At 45.3% G+C, this 16,810-nt stretch overlaps 1 protein-coding gene across 6 annotated transcripts in view; it reads left to right on the top strand.

The window, feature by feature from the left end:
• Positions 1-16,810, top strand: part of LOC124043320 (triple functional domain protein-like) — a 130,421-nt gene that overhangs the window by 43,554 nt on the left and 70,057 nt on the right. For 5 of the 6 annotated variants that reach the window (XM_046361813.1, XM_046361815.1, XM_046361812.1 and 2 more), the window contains 2 exons: positions 267-381; positions 15,273-15,465. In XM_046361813.1, coding sequence (XP_046217769.1) covers positions 267-381; positions 15,273-15,465 — 308 coding nt within the window. Of the gene's footprint in view, positions 1-266; positions 382-12,758; positions 12,962-15,272; positions 15,466-16,810 lie in introns of those variants that run through there. The other variant, XM_046361817.1, reaches the window with a different exon arrangement.

Genomic DNA, 16,810 nt, shown 5'->3' with positions numbered 1-16,810 from the left:
TGTGTGTGTGTGTGTGTGTGTGTGTGTGTGTGTGTTCACTCTCTAATCTGACTGTTTTATCCTGTGTGTGTGTTCACTCTCTAAGCTGACTGTTTTATTGTGTGTGTGTGTTCACTCTCTAAGCTGACTGTTTTATCGTGTGTGTGTTCACTCTCTAAGCTGACTGTTTTATCCTGTGTGTGTGTGTGTGTGTGTTCACTCTCTAAGCTGACTCTTTTATCCTGTGTTCAGCCTCTAAGCTGACTGTTTTATCCGGTGTGTTCCAGGGGGCAGAGACAGACGCGGTGGTCCAGTGTTAACGTTTCCATCACGCAGTAATCACGACAGAATACGAGCTGACGACCTCCGAACTCTCATAGCATACCTTGCCGGCATCCCCAAGTACGTGTTTGAGTGTACAGTAGCTGCATGCATACGTATTGTCTGTGTATTTCTATGGTTGTTTTAGTCTCTTGGATTCAGATCTTTAACCAACCACAAGAGAGTGGGGGAGAGTGGGAGGGGGATGAAAATGGAGAGAGGGATAGAGTGGGAGGGGGGTGAAAATGGAGAGAGAGGGATAGAGTGGGAGGGGGGGTGAAAATGGAGAGAGAGGGAGAGAGTGGGAGGGGGGTGAGAGGGAGAGAGTGGGAAGGGGGGTGAAAATGGAGAGAGAGGGATAGAGTGGGAGGGGGTTGAGAGAGAGTGGGAGGGGGGTGAAAATGGAGAGAGAGGGAGAGAGTGGGAAGGGGGTGAGGGAGAGAGTGGGAAGGGGGTGAGAGAGGGAGAGAGTGGGAAGGGGGTGAAAATGGAGAGAGAGGGAGAGAGTGGGAGGGGGATGAAAATGGAGAGAGAGGGAGAGAGTGGTAAGGGGGGTGAAAATGGAGAGAGAGGGAGAGAGTGGGAGGGGGATGAAAATGGAGGGAGAGAGTGGGAGGGGGTGAAAATGGAGAGAGAGGGAGAGAGGGAGGGGGGTGAAAATGGAGAGAGAGGGAGAGAGTGGGAGGGGGTTGAAAATGGAGAGAGGGAGAGAGTGGGAAGGGGGGTGAGAGAGGGAGAGAGTGGGAAGGGGGGTGAGAGAGGGAGAGAGTGGGAAGGGGGTGAAAATGAGAGAGAGGGAGAGAGGGAGAGAGTGGTAAGGGGGTGAAAATGGAGAGAGAGGGAGAGAGTGGGAGGGGGTGAAAATGGAGAGAGAGGGAGAGAGTGGGAGGGGGTGAAAATGGAGAGAGAGGGAGAGAGTGGGAGGGGGTGAAAATGGAGAGAGGGGAGAGAGTGGGAGGGGGTGAAAATGGAGAGAGAGTGGGAGGGGGTGAAAATGGAGAGAGAGGGAGAGAGTGGGAGGGGGATGAAAATGGAGAGAGAGGGAGAGAGTGGGAGGGGGTGAAAATGGAGAGCGAGGGATAGAGTGGGAGGGGGATGAAAATGGAGAGAGAGGGAGAGAGTGGGAAGGGGGTGAAAATGGAGAGAGAGGGAGCGAGTGGGAGGGGGATGAAAATGGAGAGAGAGAGTGGGAGGGGGTTGAGAGGGAGAAATTGCGAGGGGGGTGAAAATGGAGAGAGAGGGATAGAGTGGGAGGGGGGTGGGAGAGGGAGAGAGTGGGAAGGGGGTGAGAGAGGGAGAGAGTGGGAAGGGGGGTGAAAATGGAGTGGGAGGGGGATGAAAATGGAGAGAGAGGGATCGAGTGGGGGGGGGGGGGGGTGAAAATGGAGAGAGGGAGAGAGTGGGAGGGGGGATGAAAATGGAGAGAGAGGGAGAGAGTGGGAAGGGGGGTGAAAATGGAGAGAGTGGGAGAGAGTGGGAGGGGGTGAAAATGGAGAGAGAGGGAGAGAGTGGGAGTGGGGGGGTGAAAATGGAGAGAGCAGGAGAGAGTGGGAGGGGGAGAAAATGGAGAGAGTGGGAGGGGGTGAAAATGGAGAGAGAGGGAGAGAGTGGGAGGGGGTGAAAATGGAGAGAGAGGGAGAGAGTGGGATGGGGGGTGAAAATGGAGAGAGTGGGAGAGAGTGGGAGGGGGTGAAAATGGAGAGAGAGGGAGAGAGTGGGAGGGGGTGAAAATGGAGAGAGAGGGAGAGAGTGGGAGGGGGTGAAAATGGAGAGAGAGGGAGAGAGTGGGAGGGGGATGAAAATGGAGAGAGAGGGAGAGAGTGGGAGGGGGTGAAAATGGAGAGCGAGGGATAGAGTGGGAGGGGGATGAAAATGGAGAGAGAGGGAGAGAGTGGGAAGGGGGTGAAAATGGAGAGAGAGGGAGCGAGTGGGAGGGGGGTGGGAGAGGGAGAGAGTGGGAAGGGGGTGAGAGAGAGGAGAGAGTGGGAAGGGGGTGAAAATGGAGAGAGTGGGAGGGGGATGAAAATGGAGAGAGAGGGATCGAGTGGGGGGGGGTGAGAGAGGGAGAGAGTGGGAAGGGGGGTGAGAGAGGGAGAGTGGGAAGGGGGATGAAAATGGAGAGAGAGAGTGGGAGGGGGGTGAGAGAGGGAGAAATTGCGAGGGGGTGAAAATGGAGAGAGAGGGATAGAGTGGGAGGGGGTGGGAGAGGGAGAGAGTGGGAAGGGGGTGAGAGAGGGAGAGAGTGGGAAGGGGGGTGAAAATGGAGAGAGTGGGAGGGGGGATGAAAATGGAGAGAGAGGGATCGAGTGGGGGGTGAGAGAGGGAGAGAGTGGGAAGGGGGTGAGAGAGGGAGAGAGTGGGAAGGGGGTGAAAATGGAGAGAGTGGGAGGGGGATGAGAATGGAGAGAGAGGGATCGAGGGGGGGGGTGAGAGAGGGAGAGAGTGGGAAGGGGGTGAAAATGGAGAGAGGGAGAGAGTGGGAGGGGGATGAAAATGGAGAGAGGGAGAGAGTGGGAAGGGGGGTGAAAATGGAGAGAGTGGGAGAGAGTGGGAGGGGGTGAAAATGGAGAGAGAGGGAGAGAGTGGGAGGGGGGTGAAAATGGAGAGAGCAGGAGAGAGTGGGAGGGGGAGAAAATGGAGAGAGTGGGAGGGGGTGAAAATGGAGAGAGAGGGAGAGAGTGGGAGGGGGTGAAAATGGAGAGAGAGGGAGAGAGTGGGATGGGGGTGAAAATGGAGAGAGAGGGAGAGAGTGGGAGGGGGTGAAAATGGAGAGAGAGGGAGAGAGTGGGAAGGGGGTGAAAATGGAGAGAGAGGGAGAGAGTGGGAGGGGGTGAAAATGGAGAGAGAGGGAGAGAGTGGGAGGGGGGTGAAAATGGAGAGAGATATATTGTGGGCCAGAATACCTGCTGCAGCTCCTGTGTTGCCAAGAACCCTTCCTCCACACTGTCACTGGAGACAGACACATGGATGGAGGCGCTGACACACGGATGGAGGCGCTGACGCACGGATGGAGGCGCTGACGCACGGATGGAGGCGCTGATGCACGGATGGAGGCGCTGACGCACGGATGGAGGCGCTGACGCACGGATGGAGGCGCTGACGCACGGATGGAGGCGCTGACGCACGGATGGAGGCGCTGACGCACGGATGGAGGCGCTGACGCACGGATGGAGGCACAGACGCACGGATGGAGGCGCTGACACATGGATGGAGGCGCAGACGCATGGATGGAGGCACTGACACATGGATAGAAGGAGCGAGAGACAAATGGATAGAGAGACCAATGATTAGCGGGAGAGTAAAATTAGAGGGAGAGTAAAATTAATAAAGAGAGTCACCAATGGATAAAGAGAGTGACAAATCGATAGAGGGAGAGTAAAATGAATAGATGGACAGACAAATGAATAGAGGGAGAGTAAAATGAATAGAGGGAGAGTAAAATGAATAGAGGAAGAGTAAAATTAATAGAGAGCGCGTCAAATGCATAGAGAGAGACATGAATAGAGGGTGAGTAAAATGAATAGAGAGAGACAAATTAATAGAGAGAGACAAATGAATAGAGGGAGATTCAAATGAATAGGGAGACCAATGATTAGGGGGAGAGTAAAATGAATAGAGGGAGAGTAAAATGATGGCGAGAGAGACAAATGATGGAGAGAGACCAATGGATGGAGAGAGAGACCAATGGATCGAGAGAGCAAGACCAATGGATGGTGAGAGATCGATGGAGAGAGAGACAAATGAATAGAGGGAGAGACAAATGAATAGAGGGAGACAAATGAATGGAGAGAGACTAATGAATGGAGAGAGACAAATGAATGGAGAGAGACTAATGAATGGAGAGAGACAAATGAATGGAGAGAGACAAATGATGGAAAGAGAGTAAAATGAATAGAGGGAGAGTAAAATGAATAGAGATAGCGACAAATGGATAGAGACATGAATAGAGGGAGGATAAAATGAATAGAGGGAGACAAATGGATAAAGAGAGAGACAAATTAATAGAGGGAGAGAGACGAATAGCAGGAGAGTAAAATTAATAGATGGAGAGTAAAATGAATAGAGAGAGAGTAAAATTAATAGAGGGAGAGTAAAATTAATAGAGAGAGCGACAATGGATAGAGAGAGAGACAAATGGATAGAAAGAGAGAAATGAATAGAGACAGAGACAAATGGATGGAGAGACAAATGGATAGAGACAGAGACAAATGGATGGAGAGAGACAAATGGATGGAGAGAGATGCAAATGAATTGAGAGAGATGCAAATGAATTGAGAGAGAGAGGCAAATTAATTGAGAGAGAGAGAGGCAAATTATTTGAGAGAGAGAGAGGCAAATGAATTGAGAGAGAGAGGCAAATTAATTGAGAGAGAGAGAGGCAAATGAATTGAGAGGGAGAGGCAAATGAATTGAGGGAGAGGCAAATCATTTGAGCACGAGAGACAAATGGATGGAGAGATGGAGACAAATGGATAGAGAGAGAGATGAAAATGAATTGAGAGAGAGAAGCAAATGAATTGAGAGAGAGAGAGAGGCAAATTAATTGAGAGAGAGAGAGGGAAATTAATTGCGAGAGAGACAAATGAATAGAGACAAATGAATACAGAGAGAGAACTGAAGAGAGCGAGAGAGAGACAAATGAATTGAGAGAGAAATGGATAGAGTGAGACACACAAATTCATAGAGAGATAGAGAGAAAAATTGATAGAGCGACAAATAGATGGAGAGAGACCAATGGTTAGAGAGTGAGACAAATAGATAGAGAGAGACCAATGGTTAGAGAGTGAGACAAATAGATAGAGAGAGACCAATGGTTAGAGAGTGAGACAAATAGATAGAGAGAGACCAATGGTTAGAGAGTGAGACAAATAGATAGAGAGAGACCAATGGTTAGAGAGTGAGACAAATAGATAGAGAGAGACCAATGGTTAGAGAGTGAGACAAATAGATAGAGAGAGACCAATGGTTAGAGAGTGAGACAAATAGATGGAGAGAGACCAATGGTTAGAGAGTGAGACAAATAGATAGAGAGAGACCAATGGTTAGAGAGTGAGACAAATAGATAGAGAGAGACCAATGGTTAGAGAGTGAGACAAATAGATAGAGAGAGACCAATGGTTAGAGAGTGAGACAAATAGATAGAGAGAGACCAATGGTTAGAGAGTGAGACAAATAGATAGAGAGAGACCAATGGTTAGAGAGTGAGACAAATAGATAGAGAGAGACCAATGGTTAGAGAGTGAGACAAATAGATGGAGAGAGACCAATGGTTAGAGAGTGAGACAAATAGATAGAGAGAGACCAATGGTTAGAGAGTGAGACAAATAGATAGAGAGAGACCAATGGTTAGAGAGTGAGACAAATAGATAGAGAGAGACCAATGGTTAGAGAGTGAGACAAATAGATAGAGAGAGACCAATGGTTAGAGAGTGAGACAAATAGATGGAGAGACCAATGGTTAGAGAGTGAGACAAATAGATAGAGAGAGACCAATGGTTAGAGAGTGAGACAAATAGATAGAGAGAGACCAATGGTTAGAGAGTGAGACAAATAGATGGAGAGAGACCAATGGTTAGAGAGTGAGACAAATAGATAGAGAGAGACCAATGGTTAGAGAGTGAGACAAATAGATGGAGAGAGACCAATGGTTAGAGAGTGAGACAAATAGATAGAGAGAGACCAATGGTTAGAGAGTGAGACAAATAGATAGAGAGAGACCAATGGTTAGAGAGTGAGACAAATAGATAGAGAGAGACCAATGGTTAGAGAGTGAGACAAATAGATGGAGAGAGACCAATGGTTAGAGAGTGAGACAAATAGATAGAGAGAGACCAATGGTTAGAGAGTGAGACAAATAGATAGAGAGAGACCAATGGTTAGAGAGTGAGACAAATAGATAGAGAGAGACCAATGGTTAGAGAGTGAGACAAATAGATAGAGAGAGACCAATGGTTAGAGAGTGAGACAAATAGATGGAGAGAGACCAATGGTTAGAGAGTGAGACAAATAGATAGAGAGAGACCAATGGTTAGAGAGTGAGACAAATAGATGGAGAGAGACCAATGGTTAGAGAGTGAGACAAATAGATGGAGAGAGACCAATGGTTAGAGAGTGAGACAAATAGATAGAGAGAGACCAATGGTTAGAGAGTGAGACAAATAGATGGAGAGAGACCAATGGTTAGAGAGAGAGACAAATGGATAGAGAGAGACCAATGGTTAGAGAGTGAGACAAATAGATGGAGAGAGACCAATGGTTAGAGAGAGAGACAAATGGATAGAGAGAGACCAATGGTTAGAGAGTGAGACAAATAGATAGAGAGAGACCAATGGTTAGAGAGTGAGACAAATAGATGGAGAGAGACCAATGGTTAGAGAGTGAGACAAATAGATGGAGAGAGACCAATGGTTAGAGAGTGAGACAAATAGATGGAGAGAGACCAATGGTTAGAGAGTGAGACAAATAGATGGAGAGAGACCAATGGTTAGAGAGTGAGACAAATAGATGGAGAGAGACCAATGGTTAGAGAGTGAGACAAATAGATGGAGAGAGACCAATGGTTAGAGAGTGAGACAAATGGATAGAGAGCAAGGGAGAGAGACCAATGGTTAGAGAGTGAGACAAATGGATAGAGAGCGAGGGAGAGAGACCAATGGTTAGAGAGTGAGACAAATAGATGGAGAGAGACCAATGGTTAGAGAGTGAGACAAATAGATGGAGAGAGACCAATGGTTAGAGAGTGAGACAAATAGATGGAGAGAGACCAATGGTTAAAGAGTGAGACAAATAGATGGAGAGAGACCAATGGTTAGAGAGTGAGACAAATAGATGGAGAGAGACCAATGGTTAGAGAGTGAGACAAATAGATGGAGAGAGACCAATGGTTAGAGAGTGAGACAAATAGATGGAGAGAGACCAATGGTTAGAGAGTGAGACAAATAGATGGAGAGAGACCAATGGTTAGAGAGTGAGACAAAAAATGGAGAGAGACCAATGGTTAGAGAGTGAGACAAATAGATGGAGAGAGACCAATGGTTAGAGAGTGAGACAAATGGATAGAGAGCGAGGGAGAGAGACCAATGGTTAGAGAGTGAGACAAATGGATAGAGAGCGAGGGAGAGAGACCAATGGTTAGAGAGTGAGACAAATGGATAGAGAGCGAGGGAGAGAGACCTGGATGGAGAGAGAGACAAATTAATCGAGAGAGACAGACAATTGAAAAGAAAAAGAGACACATGGGTGTAGAGAGAGGGAGCCAAATGGGTGTAGAGAGACAAATGGATGGAGAGAGAGACAAATATATATAGAGAGAGACAAATGGATGGAGAGAGAGACAAATGGATAGAGAGAGACAAATGGATGGAGAGAGACAAATGGATAAAGAGAGACAAATGGATGGAGAGAGACAAATGGATGGAGAGAGACAAATGGATGGAGAGAGACAAATGGATGGAGAGAGACAAATGGATGGAGAGAGACAAATGGATAGAGAGAGACAAATAGATGGAGAGAGAGACAAATGGATGGAGAGAGAGACAAATGGATAGAGAGAGACAAATGGATGGAGAGAGAGACAAATGGATGGAGAGAGACATGGATGGAGAGAGACAAATGGATGGAGAGAGAGACAAATGGATTGAGAGAGACAAATGGATGGAGAGAGACAAATGGATAGAGAGAGACAAATGGATGGAGAGAGAGACAAATGGATGGAGAGAGAGACAAATGGATAGAGAGAGAGACAAATGGATGGAGAGAGAGACAAATGGATAGAGAGAGACAAATGGATGGAGAGAGAGACAAATGGATGGAGAGAGACATGGATGGAGAAAGACAAATGGATGGAGAGAGACAAATGGATGGAGAGAGACAAATGGATGGAGAGAGACAAATGGATAGAGAGAGACAAATAGATGAGAGACAAATGGAGAGACAAATGGATGGAGAGAGAGACAAATGGATGGAGAGAGACAAATGGATGGAGAGAGAGACAAATGGATGGAGAGAGAGACAAATGGATGGAGAGAGACAAATGGATGGAGAGAGAGACAAATGGATGGAGAGAGAGACAAATGGATGGAGAGAGAGACAAATGGATGGAGAGAGAGACAAATGGATGGAGAGAGAGACAAATGGATGGAGAGAGACAAATGGGATGGATGGAGAGAGACAAATGGATGGAGAGGAGACAAATGGATGGAGAGAGAGACAAATGGATGGAGAGACAAATGGATGGAGAGAGACAAATGGATGGAGAGAGACAAATGGATGGAGAGAGACAAATGGATGGAGAGAGAGACAAATGGATGGACAAATGGAGAGACAAATGGATGAGAGAGAGACAAATGGATGGAGAGAGACAAATGGATAGAGAGAGACAAATGGATGGACAAATGGAGAAAGACAAATGGATGGAGAGAGACAAATGGATGGAGAGACAAATGGATGGAGAGAGAGACAAATGGATGGAGAGAGAGACAAATGGATGGAGAGAGACAAATGGATGGAGAGAGAGACAAATGGATAGAGACATGAATAGAGGGAGGGTAAAATTAATAGATGGAGACAAATGGATAGAGGGAGAGTAAAATGAATAGAGACATGAATAGAGGGAGAGTAAAATGAATAGAGAGAGAGAGACCAATGGATTGAGAGAGAGACAAATGGATAGAGACAGAGACAAATGGATGGAGAGAGAGACAAATGAATAGAGAGAGACAAATAGATGGAGAGAGACAAATGGATGGAGAGAGACAAATGGATGGAGAGAGACAAATGGATGGAAAGGGAGACAAATGGATGGAGAGAGATACAAATGGATGGAAAGGGAGACAAATGGATGGAGAGAGACACAAATGGATGGAGAGACACAAATGGATGGAGAGAGACACAAATGGATGGAGAGAGACAAATGGATGGAGAGAGACACAAATGGATGGAGAGAGACAAATGGATGGAAAGGGAGACAAATGGATGGAGAGAGAGACAAATGGATGGAGAGAGAGACAAATGGATGGAGAGAGACACAAATGGATGGAGAGAGACAAATGGATGGAAAGGGAGACAAATGGATGGAGAGAGACACAAATGGATGGAGAGAGACAAATGGATGGAGAGAGAGACAAATGGATGGAGAGAGACAAATGGATGGAGAGAGACAAATGGATAGAGAGAGACAAATAGATGGAGAGAGAGACAAATGGATAGAGAGAGACAAATGGATGGAGAGAGAGACAAATGGATGGAGAGAGACATGGATGGAGAAAGACAAATGGATGGAGAGAGACAAATGGATGGAGAGAGACAAATGGATGGAGAGAGACAAATGGATAGAGAGAGACAAATAGATGGAGAGAGAGACAAATGGATAGAGAGAGACAAATGGATGGAGAGAGAGACAAATGGATGGAGAGAGACATGGATGGAGAGAGACAAATGGATGGAGAGAGAGACAAATGGATGGAGAGAGACAAATGGATAGAGAGAGACAAATGGATGGAGAGAGAGACAAATGGATGGAGAGAGAGACAAATGGATAGAGAGAGAGACAAATGGATGGAGAGAGAGACAAATGGATAGAGAGAGACAAATGGATGGAGAGAGACAAATGGATGGAGAGAGACATGGATGGAGAGAGACAAATGGATGGAGAGAGACAAATGGATAGAGAGAGACAAATGGATAGAGAGAGACAAATGGATGGAGAGAGAGACAAATGGATAGAGAGAGACAAATGGATAGAGAGAGACAAATGGATGGAGAGAGAGACAAATGGATGGAGAGAGACAAATGGATGGAGAGAGAGACAAATGGATGGAGAGAGAGACAAATGGATGGAGAGAGACAAATGGATGGAGAGAGACAAATGGATGGAGAGAGACAAATGGATGGAGAGAAAGACAAATGGATGGAGAGAAAGACAAATGGATGGAGAGAAAGACAAATGGATGGAGAGAGAGACAAATGGATGGAGAGAGAGACAAATGGATGGAGAGAGAGACAAATGGATGGAGAGAGACAAATGGATGGAGAGAGAGACAAATGGATAGAGACATGAATAGAGGGAGGGTAAAATTAATAGATGGAGACAAATGGATAGAGGGAGAGTAAAATGAATAGAGACATGAATAGAGGGAGAGTAAAATGAATAGAGAGAGAGAGACCAATGGATTGAGAGAGAGACAAATGGATAGAGACAGAGACAAATGGATGGAGAGAGAGACAAATGAATAGAGAGAGACAAATAGATGGAGAGAGACAAATGGATGGAGAGAGACAAATGGATGGAGAGAGACAAATGGATGGAAAGGGAGACAAATGGATGGAGAGAGATACAAATGGATGGAAAGGGAGACAAATGGATGGAGAGAGACACAAATGGATGGAGAGACACAAATGGATGGAGAGAGACACAAATGGATGGAGAGAGACAAATGGATGGAGAGAGACACAAATGGATGGAGAGAGACAAATGGATGGAAAGGGAGACAAATGGATGGAGAGAGAGACAAATGGATGGAGAGAGAGACAAATGGATGGAGAGAGACACAAATGGATGGAGAGAGACAAATGGATGGAAAGGGAGACAAATGGATGGAGAGAGACACAAATGGATGGAGAGAGACAAATGGATGGAGAGAGAGACAAATGAATAGAGAGAGAGACAATGGATGGAGAGCGAGACAAATTAATAGAGAGCGACAAATGGATGGAGAGAGAGACAAATAGATAAAGAGAGACAAATGGATGGAGAGAGAGACAAATAGATAAAGAGAGACAAATGGATGGAGAGAGAGACAAATGGATGGAGAGAGAGACAAATGGATGGAGAGAGAGACAAATGGATGGAGAGAGACAAATGGATGGAGAGAGAGACAAATGGATGGAGAGAGAGACAAATGGATAGAGAGAGACAAATGGATGGAGAGAGACAAATGGATGGAGAGAGAGACAAATGGATGGAGAGAGACAAATGGATGGAGAGACAAATGGATGAAGAGAGACAAATGGATGGAGAGAGAGACAAATGAATGGAGAGAGACAAATGGATGGAGAGAGACAAATGGATGGAGAGAGAGACAAATGGATGGAGAGAGACATGGATGGAGAGAGAGACAAATGGATGGAGAGAGACAAATGGGTAGAGCGAGAGAGAAATTAATTGAGAGAGTGACCAATGGATGGAGAGAGAGACCATTGGATGGAGAGAGACTAATGGCTAGAGAGAGAGAGAAATTAATAGATGGAGACAAATGGATAGAGGGAGAGTAAAATGAATAGAGAGAGAGAGACCAATGGATTGAGAGAGAGACAAATGGATAGAGACAGAGACAAATGGATGGAGAGAGAGACAAATGAATAGAGAGAGACAAATGGATGGAGAGAGACAAATGGATGGAGAGAGACAAATGGATGGAAAGGGAGACAAATGAATGGAGAGAGATACAAATGGATGGAGAGAGAGACAAATGGATAGAGAGAGACAAATGGATGGAAAGGGAGACAAATGGATGGAGAGAGACACAAATGGATGGAGAGAGACAAATGGATGGAGAGAGACAAATGGATGGAGAGAGACAAATGGATGGAAAGGGAGACAAATGGATGGAGAGAGACACAAATGGATGGAGAGAGACAAATGGATGGAGAGAGACACAAATGGATGGAGAGAGACACAAATGGATGGAGAGAGACAAATGGATGGAAAGGGAGACAAATGGATGGAGAGAGACACAAATGGATGGAGAGAGACAAATGGATGGAGAGAGAGACAAATGGATAGAGAGAGAGACAAATGGATGGAGAGAGAGACAAATGAATAGAGAGAGAGACAATGGATGGAGAGCGAGACAAATTAATAGAGAGCGACAAATGGATGGAGAGAGAGACAAATAGATAAAGAGAGACAAATGGATGGAGAGAGAGACAAATGGATGGAGAGAGACAAATGGATGGAGAGAGACAAATAGATGGAGAGAGAGACAAATGGATGGAGAGAGAGACAAATGGATAGAGAGAGACAAATGGATGGAGAGAGACACAAATGGATGGAGAGAGACAAATGGGTGGAGAGAGAGACAAATGGATGGAGAGAGACAAATGGATGGAGAGAGACAAATGGATGGAGAGAGACAAATGGATGGAGAGAGAGACAAATGAATGGAGAGAGACAAATGGATGGAGAGAGACAAATGGATGGAGAGAGAGACAAATGGATGGAGAGAGACATGGATGGAGAGAGAGACAAATGGATGGAGAGAGACAAATGGGTAGAGCGAGAGAGAAATTAATTGAGAGAGTGACCAATGGATAGAGACAGAGACCATTGGATGGAGAGAGACTAATGGCTAGAGAGAGAGAAATTAATAGAGGGAGAGATCAATGGTTGGAGAGATTGAGCATCGGAGTGAGGGAGGCTGGTGAGCGGGATGGAGAGTTGGCGTGAGGGAGGGTCCAAAGGAAAAGGAGGGAGAGAGGGAGGGTAGAGAGTGTGTGGAACATGGAGCGGGAGAGAGCAAGGGATTAAAGCACAGAGGGAGGAGTGTGTGTGTTTGTTTGAGTACAACAGAGTGTCGCAGAGGCGGTACGGTTGCTCGATCAGCTCAGTAGTTGTGATGATAGCTGCGGATGAGTAGGTCTGTACGCTGCTGCTCTCTCCTAGGTACGTCTCTCTTTATAAAAACTATCTTTTAACGCTTCTACTCTCTCGCTCTCTTATGTAGATAAGAGCCTGGTTCCTCTCTAGGTTTCTTCCTAGGTTTTGGCCTTTCTAGGGAGTTTTTCCTAGCCACCGTGCTTCTACACCTGCATTGCTTGCTGTTTGGGGTTTTAGGCTGGGTTTCTGTACAGCACTTTGAGATATCAGCTGATGTACGAAGGGCTATATAAATAAATTTGATTTGATTTTGATTTTGATAAAATCTAGATCTCTCGCTCCCCACTTTGTCTCTGTTACCTTATTTGTGATTCCCCTCTCTCTCCTCTCCTTGATCCTCTCCTCGATCCTCTCTCCTCTCCTCTCTTCCCTCCTCTCTGCTCTCTCTTCTCCTCTCTCCTCTCCTCTCTGCTCTCTCCTCTTTCCTCTCTCTCCTCTCCTCCTCTCTCACTCTGCTCAGTGTAGTGGGAGTCAGAGTTGCTGACAGACAGGCATTAGAAAGAAAGGAGGGAAGGCTGGATAGAAAGGGAAGGAATCCATAAAGCTCATGTTAGGAGGGAATATGGAATTGAGAGAGGAATAAAGGATTAAGGGAGATAACGGATAGCTCTAGAAAGAGAGTGAGTGAAGTAGGGAGGAATTGTGTGTATTCTCTTGAGATATGAAACTCTGGGTCTGAGTGTTGAGGTCAGCTGTGAGGGAGGGAGAGGTGGAATATAGTGAGAGAGAGGGAATAGAGAGAAAGAGAGGGGGAATAGAGAGAGAGAGAAGAGAGAGGGAGAATAGAGAGAGCGAGAAGAGAAAGAGGGGGAATAGAGAGGGGGATAGAGAAAGAGAGAAGAGAAAGAGGGGGAATAGAGAGGGGGATAGAGAAAGACAGAAGAGAAAGAGGGGGATCGAGAAAGAGAGAAGAGAAAGAGGGAGAATAGAGAGAGCGAGAAGAGAAAGAGGGGGAATAGAGAGGGGGATAGAGAAAGAGAGAAGAGAAAGAGGGGGAATAGAGAGGGGGATAGAGAAAGACAGAAGAGAAAGAGGGGGAATAGAGAGGGGGATAGAGAAAGAGAGAAGAGAAAGAGGGGGAATAGAGAAAGAGAGAAGAGAAAGAGGGGGAATAGAGAGGGGGTATAGAGAAAGAGAGAAGAGAAAGAGAGGGAATAGAGAAAGAGAGAAGAGAAAGAGGGGGAATAGATAGGGGGATAGAGAAAGAGAGAAGAGAAAGAGGGGTAATAGAGAGGGGGATAGAGAAAGAGAGAAGAGAAAGAGGGGTAATAGAGAGGGGGATAGAGAAAGAGAGAAGAGAGAGAGGGGGATAGAGAAAGAGAGAAGAGAAAGAGGGGGAATAGAGAAAGAGAGAAGAGAAAGAGGGGGAATAGAGAGGGGGTATAGAGAAAGAGAGAAGAGAAAGAGAGGGAATAGAGAAAGAGAGAAGAGAAAGAGGGGGAATAGATAGGGGGATAGAGAAAGAGGGGGAATAGAGAAAGAGAGAAGAGAAAGGGGGGAATAGAGAGGGGGATAGAGAAAGAGAGAAGAGAAAGAGGGGGAATAGAGAGGGGGGATAGAGAAAGAGAGGGGGAATAGAGAGAGAGAAGAGAAAGAGGGGGAATAGAGAGGGGGATAGAGAAAGAGAGAAGAGAAAGAGGGGGAATAGAGAGGGGGATAGAGAAAGAGGGGGAATAGAGAGGGGGATAGAGAAAGAGGGGGAATAGAGAGGGGGATAGAGAAAGAGAGAAGAGAAAGAGGGGGAATAGAGAGGGGGGATAGAGAAAGAGAGAAGAGAAAGAGGGGGAATAGAGAGGGGGGATAGAGAAAGAAAGAAGAAAGAAAGTCTCTTTTTTTGCTTCTTTTTGGTCATTATTCTGATTGATTTTTCTTCCAATCTGGATGGAAATCACTGTAGGTTTTTGTGATTTGTCATTCTGTATGTGGGTGTGGGTGGGTGTGTGTGGGTGTGTGTGAAGTCGTAGTGCCTACTCTGTGCTTCTCACAGTACAGAAAATGCGTCATGGTTTGTTTTGATTCTCTCTCTCCCTCCTCCCTTCCCACTTTCTCTACCTCCCACTCACCATCCTCCCTCTTTCTCTACCTCCCACTCACCATCCTCCCTCTTTCTCTACCGCCCACTCACCATCCTCCCTCTTTCTCTACCCCCTCCCCTTTCCCACTCTCTCACTCTTTCGCAACCACCTCTCCCCTTCCTACCCTCTCTCTCCCTCCCACGCTCTCCTCTCTCCTCCTTATCTTGCCATACCATCCACTCTCACTCTTTCCCTACCACCTTCCTTCTCACTCCTCCTCCTCCTCCCTTCCCTTGGTCCAGTGAGGAGGTGATCCAGCATGGCTTCACAGTCATAGTGGACATGCGAGGCAGTAAATGGGACAGTATCAAATCTCTACTGAAGATCCTCCAGGAGTCGTTCCCCTGCTGTATACACATAGCGCTCATCATCAAACCAGACAACTTCTGGCAGAAACAACGCACCAACTTCGGCAGCTCCAAGTTTGAATTTGAGGTAACATTTTTGTTTTTATTGTACTATACTATAGTGTTCTGTACTTAGGTTGGCAAAGGGAGGGTGTGTTACTTGAAACTTTCAAAGTTTACCAGTAAACTAGCAGAATATTTGTAACTTTCAAGGATTTGCTGTATTTCATCAACTCATCTAGTGACCCATTTGGGTTCTTCAGACTATCCCAGGCGTCTGTCTGTAATGATCTCTGGCCCCCTGTGTGGCCTTATCAAATGTCAAATATATCATGAGGTGATTTTAAAATAAACACTAGAATGACAAAGCTGTAAAACATTAAATATAAACCATAAACTTAGTGAATACTATTGGTGTTTTAATATGAGGGTTTCAGCATTATTTATTTTACTTTGTCAATATTTTTTAGTTGTAAATGTTTTGGCCCCAAATTGGTGGCAGTTGTGAAAATTGTCAATCGTTGGAAGAGTTATCATTGTTGATTAGATGCTTTTTCATTCATTACGATATTTTCTCTTGAACCATATGGTTGATCCACCAGAAACTCACAGATATAAAACATGTATACTATATATGAATACATGTTTTAAAGTTATTCAAGTGTAAATTAACATAGATTACCAAAATTATAGAAGATTCCATGACTGGTAAATTATCAGTAGCTTTGCAACCCTAACTATACTATACTGTTCTGTACTATACTGTCCTATACTGTACTATACTATACTATGTTGTACTGTACTATACTGTATTATACTATACTGTCCTTTACTGTACTATACTGTACCATGTCACTGCATTCATTGCAATTTCATGACTGTGACTTTGCTGAAACGTAACAAACCCAACAACAAAATGGTCTGTTTTGACTGTGACTTTGCTGAAACGTAACAAACCCAACAACAAAATGGTCTGTTTTGACTGTGACTTTGCTGAAACGTAACAAACCCAACAACAAAATGGTCTGTTTTGACTGTGACTTTGCTGAAACGTAACAAACCCAACAACAAAATGGTCTGTTTTGACTGTGACTTTGCTGAAACGTAACAAACCCAACAACAAAATGGTCTGTTTTGACTGTGACTTTGCTGAAACGTAACAAACCCAACAACAAAATGGTCTGTTTTGACTGTGACTTTGCTGAAACGTAACAAACCCAACAACAAAATGGTCTGTTTTGACTGTGACTTTGCTGAAACGTAACAAACCCAACAACAAAATGGTCTGTTTTGACTGTGACTTTGTGGTGTATTGCTTATTATACTCTTTGCTGTTTTAAATTTGTGATTTAGAATCACAATGGGATATTGTATGGAGCTCTGCTTGTTTTAATTCACACACACTGCTGCTTTGAATCGTTTTTGATAGGCGT

Source organism: Oncorhynchus gorbuscha, linkage group LG09 (assembly GCF_021184085.1).
Source record: "Oncorhynchus gorbuscha isolate QuinsamMale2020 ecotype Even-year linkage group LG09, OgorEven_v1.0, whole genome shotgun sequence".
Taxonomy (NCBI): domain Eukaryota; kingdom Metazoa; phylum Chordata; class Actinopteri; order Salmoniformes; family Salmonidae; genus Oncorhynchus; species Oncorhynchus gorbuscha.
The sequence above is the reverse complement of the archived record's forward strand: the minus strand, read 5'-3'. Positions and strand labels throughout refer to the sequence as shown.